At 44.7% G+C, this 9690-nt stretch overlaps 1 protein-coding gene across 1 annotated transcript; it reads right to left on the bottom strand.

The window, feature by feature from the left end:
- Positions 1–2096: 2096 nt before the first annotated feature.
- On the bottom strand, positions 2097–8271 carry MDH2 (malate dehydrogenase 2, NAD (mitochondrial); the record flags this gene model as incomplete). Its single annotated transcript, XM_010079434.1, is given in 8 exon segments — positions 2097–2405; positions 3412–3563; positions 4008–4107; positions 4636–4713; positions 5362–5487; positions 6002–6111; positions 7119–7202; positions 7966–8271. Coding segments are annotated over 8 exon segments (1088 nt in total), but the record flags the coding sequence as incomplete, so codon positions are not given.
- Positions 8272–9690: the final 1419 nt, after the last annotated feature.

The raw sequence follows: 9690 nt of genomic DNA, 5'->3' as shown, positions 1-9690 counted from the left end.
CGAGGTACACTCAGCTCGTTCCTGCCCCGGTTCCTCTCCTCCTCTGGGGAATCTGTTCAGAGAGAAGAGGCAGGATGCCCCACACTCACCTCTGCAAACCATCGTCAGTCTCCATAGCAATTAATTTAGCCTTCGGTCAGGGCGACATCACATTCCACCAAGCAGAGACCTGCACAACTTCCATTTCTCACCCTCACCCGATGTCCTCCTGGGCTCTGCCTTCACTGCAGACAGCCACGAGGAGGGTGCCTCGTCTCCCTTGCAGAAGCAGAGCAGCCTTCCAGGCACAGGGAACGGCTGCACCTCCAAGTGCGAGGCACAGGATTGATGTGGGGGGCACACAAACCCAAAAACCAAACAGTGCATCAGGGGAATGGACTTTGTCATCATGAAGGGGATTTGAAGGAGACCCTGAAGAATCTCTGAGTCAGCAGGTGCAGGGGAATAATCCTCTTCCACCTCAGCTCCACCCACCCATGCTGCCCTCGAGTCTCTACCGGTATAAGCGCAGCTTTCTGCTTGTCCACACAATTCGCCCAGAACTTGCTAGATTTGGACCACTGACACCAGCTAGAATAACCTAAGCCATGCTATAAACCTCAAGTTCTAAAAATCTCCAACCCTCAGAGATCTGCTCTATCTGCTGTATTAAAAACAACAGCAGGACTACAACAAGCGTGTATCTCCCTCCCGGTCGCAAGACAAGGCATCCCCCTTCGCTCGGCGACTCCGTGCCGTAGCTCCCCTGGCCCACCTGGGCACACATACAGGGCGAGCAGACCACCAGCTCTGGCAGATGGACATACGCCCTGGTTTTGAAGAACACATTCTGCCTATTTCTGGACACAAAATTAAGAACCCTACATCTAGCACACTGCCACACGCTTCCCATTTCTTGTTTTGAACAGAGCCCATCTTGTACTTACTAGGTCTGGCCTGTCACTCCTCCCAGTGTCCTCCAGTACTGACATCCTCCCCTGCTCCCCTCCAACACAATCTTTAATTCTTTAATCTTTAATTCTATTAATACCACCTAATAATTACTTTGTTCCAAGCCTGCTGAGTAATGACTGCTGACGCTTCTATTCCATTACTATTTCTGTAAAGAAACCAAGCTTTAATGCGTGGAACTGCTGCAGAGAGGAGTGACAAGAACTATGCCTGCTGTCCTCTCTCTGCCCACATGTTCCACGAGGCAAAAGAGCCAAGCACCTGATTCTCAACGCATCTTCAACAGTGTGATCCAGTTCAGAATGATGAACTAGATTTAAAAAAATAAATAAAAACCAGTTCAGATAGCTCAGAAGAGTTAGAAGTGGGAAGAAGAAAAAAGCCAGTGACCAAACAGCATCTATTACCTTTAGGTCTCTTCCTTAGGTTCTCTCGCTCAAACACTCCCCTCAATTTCTCCAGAGGTGCTGGGCTTTGGCGTTTCCTTCATCTACTCAAAACAAAGTCTGTTCAACTTAGAATTCAGCCTACGTGGATTAAAAGCAATTCAAAGCAATGGGGTAAGCAGCCCACAGAGCACGGAGGAAGAGCAAATTAATAGCTTCCTTCATTAAAGCTTACCTTCAAAGAAATCAGCAACAGAACTCATCATCACCATTTTCTTGCAGACATTTATTTTTATACTCACAAGAGGATGAATGTAAAAGAAATTTATGTAGATGCTAAATCAAGGCTTTTGTTCCTAACTAGAAAGAAGTCACTCTTGGCATTTTAATTATTTTCTTAGAGCAGGACTGACATTTCAACCACCATGCTCTTTTACTAACTCTTTTAAAATCAAATTACGTAAGAGATTAAGGCAACACAATGTAACAGAGGTAATGTCACCTCCTGAAAAAACACCTCTTGGATCACTTCACAGTTATCCCTTTCACAAGCCTCCTCTCCCGTCTTGATGTTATTTGATCATGTCTGGTTTCCCAGCTGCTGTGCCCAACCAGCAGCCCCAGTCAAAACCCGAGCAGCAGCAGAGTCATTGGTTCCCCCACTTTGAGAGGCTATTTCATCCCTAACTGAAACTGAGAACCTTCCAGAGACCTACAGCTTCCACCTCCAGAAGACAAGCACATGAGGACAGCTCCAGATGGTACACTGAAAAAATGAGGCCGTTTTATTGATGATTAGACTTTGCACTGGCAACAATCATTAAGCTAATACAGACAGACTTCAACCAAAGCATGAGCTTTGACTCAGAAGTCGTAAAGTGACATGATGCCTTAATAAATTAAGGAAGTTGTTAATTCCTCTCCGTCATCAACTCTTCACTTGAAGTTCTTTGCAAACTCCTCTCCTTTCTTAATAGAAGCCTTCAGCTCAGCCATGGCCTCAGCAACCATCTTCTCTTCAAAGGGGGAGATCTTGCCAATACCTAGGTTCTTCTCAATTCCATTTTTCTAAGGGAAAGAAGATTTAAGGATTAACCATCCATCGAATGACCTAGAGAGTAACTTAACAGCTCTGATTTAAGTATTATCCAGCTGAGATGGAGACCCAGCCTGGGCCCTCTGTCATCTCTAGTCTGCCAACCTTGGGTCTCCTGGGAAGGCTCAGGAGCCTCTTATTATCTGCAGCAACCTCTACAGCCTTCACAAACATCTCAGTCACTGTTCACATGGGGGTGCAAAACCTGAAGCCAGCCCCTCAGCTCCTTTATGAGCACGCTGACACTGCCTGCTCCTTCACGCCTCTTCCTGTCTTCAAAACCCACTGCTCAGAAAGAGAACGTCTCTCCTCTGGTGTACGCCCTTCACTTGCCACTGGCCTGCAGCTTGGAACTGCTGCAGAGTTGCACTCCCAGGTTTTCCAGATCTCATGCCTACATCCAAAACCCTTAACACCTTTCCAGCCCCATTCCCTCACCAGCCAGCACAACATACACCATCCCTTGCATCCCAGCAGCCATGGCAGGGCTGCAGCAGCCTTGTTTTTCACTCCACCCACAGGGCAAGTGACCAAAGGAACAATTCTTGCAGAGTTCAGCAGAGGTCCTGAAAGCAATCTATCAACCCTAATCCACGCTGCAGCTCCCTGTATGCCTCGGTTCCTGAGGGATTTGCTTGTAGCAGATCAAGCTGAGGAGACAGGATTGCTGACTCCGGTTAATCACACGAAAGCCCTTCATAAACAGGCACCGGCTTGAGGCAAGCATGACCTCTTAAGACAAGTCTGAATCTCTGGTTACTCGGTGACCTGCAGCCTAAGAGCAGATAAAAGCAGCAGCATCCCTGGTATGAGGCATACACTGAAGTGCAAAAACTGAATATTCAAGAACTCTTAAAGGTATGCTCGACTGTTGAATTCATCAATACCTAGCATTAGACTAAACTGAAATCACCAAGGAAAACCACAAGACTACATCGACAGCCACTGTTTATAAGCCTCATCATTTAAAATACATACTCCCAGCAGCAGAGGTGTAGAGAAGTACGGGCTCTCTGTCTCTTCGGATCGAACAAAGGCACATTCAATAACCCCTTCCTTCCCATTCATTGCATCCACCAGAGAGAACACAAATCGAGCACCGGCGTAGGCCATAGACAAGGTGGCAGATCCTGTAAAAGTTAAATCACTTTCAGAACATATCACATCAAAATTTAATACTTTCTTTAGCATCAAAGGCTTCCACACCGCTATGTTGACAGAGCTGCAGTGTCACCAACTTCAAGCTCACAGCCAGTTGGAAAAAGCAGCAGCTTTTGGCCAGCTATGTGCTATGTAGTTGACTCCTTTTGTAGAAAGAAACAGCTTAATTTGACAGAGAAGATTCTTTTTAAAGCCATACATGGCATGGGATCAGTTAATGTTTAGTCTTACCTACACACCGAGCTGCTTCTAGTACCACAGTTCAGGCAGTCGCTGACATGGCAGAGCAGCTAGATTTGTAATCGGCAGTTCGGAATTCTGCACCACAGTTGTAAGTAAGATTACACTGAAGAGGACTGCATCCATCCAGCTGGCCAACAAGAATTACTTGGAAGCCGTAGTTAAGAACCAACCTGCTCCTGCTTTAGCTTTGACAACTTCAGTGCCAGCTTCTTGAATTCTCCCTGTAAGCTTTTCCAGTTGATCCTGAGGAAAGTCCACTTTTGGTGTGCACTAGATTGGAAATAAGAAGTTACTATCAAATACCAGTACCCCCCCAGCAGATTCAGCATAGGGCCACTCACACAACACTTCTTGTACTACTAAGAGCTGTTTTACCAGTTCTCAACAGGGAAAATCCGTTACCCCAGCTCACAGACTGTGTGACAAACCGACCAGCTGCCAGCGTTCACCAAGGCTGGTGGCTGCATGGTCTGGGACAGGAACCCAGCCATGCCTGGCTTGCTCGAGCACAAACCACAGCTCGACAGCACCACTGGAGCTTACCATGGTTACTTGCTACTGTATAGCCCTCTGCACAAGGAGAAAGAGGGAAACTATTTAAGCCACCCAGAGGAGTTTAGATTTAGCTCACTGCCTTCCAGTACGTTGTACCTCATTTCAGAATGAAAGCAGCCACAAGAGCAGGGAAAACTGTCTCTGCTGTGTCTCAGCATGTTACATGCCATCACAAAGGCACTTTACATCAACTCTGACACATTGATGAGTGTGATGCCACACGTGGCAGGAACTACAACGTACCTGAGAGATCAGAGGGATGATAGTCTTCCCAGCATGCCCACCAATAACTGGAACACTTACTCGAGCTGGATCTAAGCCCTAAGAAAAATATGAAACTTTCCAGCTTCTGAAGTATAAGGACAAGAAAAACATTTAAAAACACCCTCCTTTATTTTCTGCCTGGGGCTTTTGGACACATCTATAACCCAGTGCTACACAGGGCAGAAGCCTCAGAGGCAGATACACACCAGGGACAACACCAGACCTGCGCAGCTGAACTCCAGGACACTTTGATAAGACAGTCAGAGGACATTATTAACGCAAGCTCAGATACACAGCAGCACAAGTACAAACTCCACCAAGGCTATTAAGAGCAGTAACCTGTTACACCTCCTGATACTTTGCAGGATATCCTGTAACACGCTGCACAGACAGTTTGACCTGCAAATACATACTACAATTCAACCCTCTCCTCCGGTTGCACCAGCAGGGTTGAAAATGCCAACAGAATTCAGGCGAACACAGAGCTCGCTCACAGGGGACAGCTATGAAAAGGAAAGGTCAAACTCTCCTGAACCACATTTTGCAAGAAACCCTATCCCCAGGCTCCTCTAGAGAATGGAAACAGAGAATCATTGCCTGCGCCTCTATCTCCACAGAAATCTGAGCTCTTTTGGCTCTGTGCAGTGATTTTCAAAGCATTTCTGATAGGTGTAATGACCCCCAGCATCTGTAACTATGACCTACCTTTAGTTCAGCCACAAAAGTATTTGCTCTGACAATGTCCAGCGTTGTAACACCAAAGATTCTGTTGGGATTATACACACCGTGCTTCTTGAAGACTTCTGAAGTTATTGGGATGGTTGAATTTACCTACAAGAACAGGCAAGCGTTCATTAAAACCCGTATAATAACGAAGCTGATGCATGAACTGAACAGGCTTGTACACAGCCCGAAGTATACTTCTAACTTGAAGTCAACTCTAGCCAATTACTTTAATTCCTAAATTAAAAAGCAATTTACAGTCAGGCTGGAATAAAAATAATCCATTTTAAATACCCATTAAGACAATTTTTTTTTTAATTCACATTACAAAGCCTTCTCCCTTATTGAGCTAAGGCTTTTATTCCAGCTAATACACCCGCATGTGTTATAACCACAGTCATACAGATGTTGAAAGATTAAGCACTTTTATATCCAAGTTTCCTCCAACTTAAATACGGCCCAGGAAAAACATCTTAGTAAAACCAGGCTTGTAGTTCTTTTCTGCAAATACCCGGCAGACCTTAAAGATACTTGTCAAAACTAATGGGAACTCAGATTACTCTGGTATTCTCAGTCTGGATTTTGTTTCTCTACATTTTCAAGGTCTCTAGAAAACACTTACCGGGTTAGAAATAATACAGATCATGGCTTCTGGACAGTGCTTTGCACAGGCAGATGTCAAAGTAGCAACAATGCTAGCATTGGTGTTGAACAGGTCATCACGGGTCATACCTGAAACACATCCAGTGCAATATTTGGAGTTATCCAGAGTCTGCTCATTGATGGGCAAGCAACTCAATCAAAAACCAATACTCTGCTCTGGACAAAGATGTATCAACTCCAACTTCTGGTTTAATTTATCAAGAGAAAACTCTCCAGCTGCAGTAATGGAACTGGCTCCAAAGGTAACTCCTCTCGCTAATAAAAGATTTCTGCCCTTTCAGGTAGACCAGCCCCTTTCAGGAGCTGCCAGCCCAGCTGTCCATTGTCAGAACACATCTCATCCAGGCAGCAGGAAGCACACTCTGACCATCCTGATCCACACCAGTATACCAGTGGTGCTTAGAGCGGCCTAACCGCTCCTAAGATGAATTCTCCTCCCTCTCCAAAGTCACCTCCACAGCTACAGTTTGAATGCCAGCTGCTCTGTGCAGAACATGGCTAGCTGCACAACTGCCACCTCCCGCTTCTGTTGCAGCAACTACTTTAACCATGACAAATGAAGAACTGGGAAGAGCTAGGCATTAAAGTCTAGAGTTTTGTTACATTCCCAACACAATACTGGAAAACAGAGTAGAAACAGAGCAGGTCAGAGATACTCCAGGAAGGCTTCACAGCATTCATTCAGAGATGCTCTGAGAAGTTATCAAACAATTAATGCAAACCAAACAGATTGTTGCTATTCTGCTGAGAAATTAAACAGAGAACCAGTTTTTTACTAGAATATTGCTCTGGGCAAGAAACACTAAGGAAGATTCAGGATTACTTGCATGAAAAGTCTTTGCACCTTGACCTTACACAGAACTCCAGAAATCAATTCTCCCCATTTTTCAAGGGACAAGAGGCCAAATGAGTGCCTGATACCACACCACGCTCCAGGTCAGCCTCGTTACCAGACCACTTACATCCCAAGACAACACTAAGAGTGCTGTAAAGCACCAGACACAGCTCTGTACGAATAACAGCACTGCAGAGATACACTTCAATGAAGCCCTGGGCCTTTTTAACAGAGAACATACCTGGTTTTCTAGGGACTCCCGCAGGAATAACTACAACATCACAGCCCTTCAGACATTCTGGCAACTGCTCAGGTCCCAGGAAGCCTGGAAAAAAAGACGTTCAGGCATTATGTTTTTGTCATTTATTAAGTATCTGACACGACAAAGTATAAAATACGGCCAGGAGCACTCAGTTCTTTTTTAATTTAGCCTTCAATTCAGTCTTACACTGAAAAGCAAAGCAACACAATTATGGATGGACCCCACTTGATGTTTTATCCTTGCTTCAAAACTTAGAGTGAAAGTGGTGTGAATCTCACATTCATCTGTTTTGAAAATCCTGAGTTCTTCCCATTACGCGTATTTACTCTCCAAAAACACGAGCTGCGCTCTACAGTCAGTGTCCCCAAAGAACTGCAGACAGGCACATTCTGTTAAAATGTAACCTTTCAGTGATCGTGAAAGAAAATTAAGATAAGCAGATTAAGTTTTTGTTGATTCCATCAGAACTTGACAGCTGTCCCTTCACACAGAACTCATGTAGACACCCAGAGTGTGAAGTGTATTTGTAGTCAAACTTTTAAATTCAACACTCAGGCTTTTTTCCCAGATGATTTTACTAAACATTTCCTGCCAGTTACTATGAACTCCCCTTCAACAGTGCAGCTAAGGACCATTCTCATCCCCATATATATAAATCTAACCAGCTAAACCTTAATTAGTTACACACTGCTTGAGAAAAAGCTACTTAAACTGATATTAGGCTTCAGGATCACGTAAAGATTCCCCTTCAAAAGCACTGCAATGGGCATCTCCAAGTGTCAGAGACCCCTTCAGAACACAAATCACTTCCAGCAGCTCGCAGTACCTTTAACACTTGCTCTTGTCTCGATGTGGCTGAGGTCAGCCGCAACACCTGGAGTGTGGGCGATATCATAGAGGCTGAGCCTGCTCACCAGCGGGCTGTTCTTCAAGAGAAGGGAGAGAGGCTGGCCAATGCCTCCTGAGGCCCCGAGCACCGCTACCTTGGCATTGTTCTGAGGAAAAAAGAAGACAAACACATTGGAGAGATGTTCTGGTAGCTACTACAGTAGCAACCTTGGGGATTTCACCACACTTGCTTTACTTTTAGTTCTACCTCTCAATTTCTTTTTCAAGCACTCTGGAAACTTGACTGTTTAAGCCCACAGCAAGCTATCATCATGACAGCCTCCCAAAGATCCTTGATGTTTATTTGTAGGACAAGTTAGAGGAAAATGTTCTTCTGGGATCTGAAGCTCAAAAGGGAAGCAAGGCTAGGCAAAGAAACCAAAAGGATCATCTCTCTTCAGATGGAAATGCCTGAGACTAATACCTGCTACCCTATGGACCTGGGTCTGATGTAGGGCAAAATCTTGTTTGCAGTTCTTCTAGTTTTCATTGCCAGTATATAAAAAAAAAACAAAACACTTTCCCATCTGGCAAATCAATACATTTAATGGACTCCAATAAATGTAATAACCATTAGATATCTGTGAAGAAAATGTGCATGCCTGATATAAATTCCAAGTAGTACCTGCAGCTGCCTCAAGATTAAGCCCTGACAACATTAAGTGACTACAATTTCCAGCTTTGATCAAGTGTGGCTGAAAAACAAATGAAATGAACTCTTGCTTTGCTGCCCTGGTGAACCAATTTTACTCTAACGTGCTCTTTGGAAGAAAGTTATTTATCTCTAAAATGCCGGTGCTCCTCTTTGGAGAGAAAATGTCACTAGATGAGAGGAAAGCTACTTTAGAAGTCCAGAACAACCTTAAAATGCAACGTGCTGCCAAAGTGGGGAACCAGAGGCTGCTGCAGAGGTGTAACATGGTAATACAATTACCGCTGATAAGGATGTTCTCTATCACACTGGCTTACCAGATAAAGCTATAACAGCTTCACATCCCTGCGTGAACAGCTTAATTATTATGCTATGACAGGAAATAATCTACCCAGGAGCTCTATCAGCCGAAGCTCAGTTCACTTTTCTTGCTACTGCAAGAAATGTAATTTAGCATAAAACTCTCCAAGGGAAAGCAAAGTCTAGCATTAGTCACGGCTGTGCCCCACGTTTATGACTGAGCTGATACCATGAGGTCAAAATCTCATTGCTAGTAAATTTAATTCCTATCAAAACAATTACACAAACCTCTCCTGTAAAGCATATTGTTACAGACACAGTAATCGTTCTGCCCTATGCCACCAGGAAATATTTACTTTAGATGACAGAGGTGGGTCTCTATCCACCAACCATGCAGCAGCAGTCCTCTCCTGGTGTCAACAGTCATGCACGATGGATTTCAGTTAAGGATCACTGTCAAACCCCCAAACCCAGCTTGAATTCTGAATACATTTTGAAAGCAGGGACATATTTCAGTAGGGGAAGGAAGTAGCAAACAAAATTGTATATCATCGATACCATCAGAAAGAGAAGCTCACCTAGAGCTGACTGACTTGACCCCCTGGGCTACACCTGACTGGAGAAAGGCTCCAGGCCCGGAGAACGCTGCTTGACAGCAGTGATGTTCTCCCGGGTGGAGACACACCAGCCCCAGCGCCCCCAGCCCCGAAC

The sequence above is a fragment of the Pterocles gutturalis genome, unplaced genomic scaffold (genome assembly GCF_000699245.1).
Source record: "Pterocles gutturalis isolate BGI_N339 unplaced genomic scaffold, ASM69924v1 scaffold5059, whole genome shotgun sequence".
NCBI classification, from domain to species: Eukaryota; Metazoa; Chordata; class Aves; order Pterocliformes; family Pteroclidae; genus Pterocles; species Pterocles gutturalis.
The sequence above is the reverse complement of the archived record's forward strand: the minus strand, read 5'-3'. Positions and strand labels throughout refer to the sequence as shown.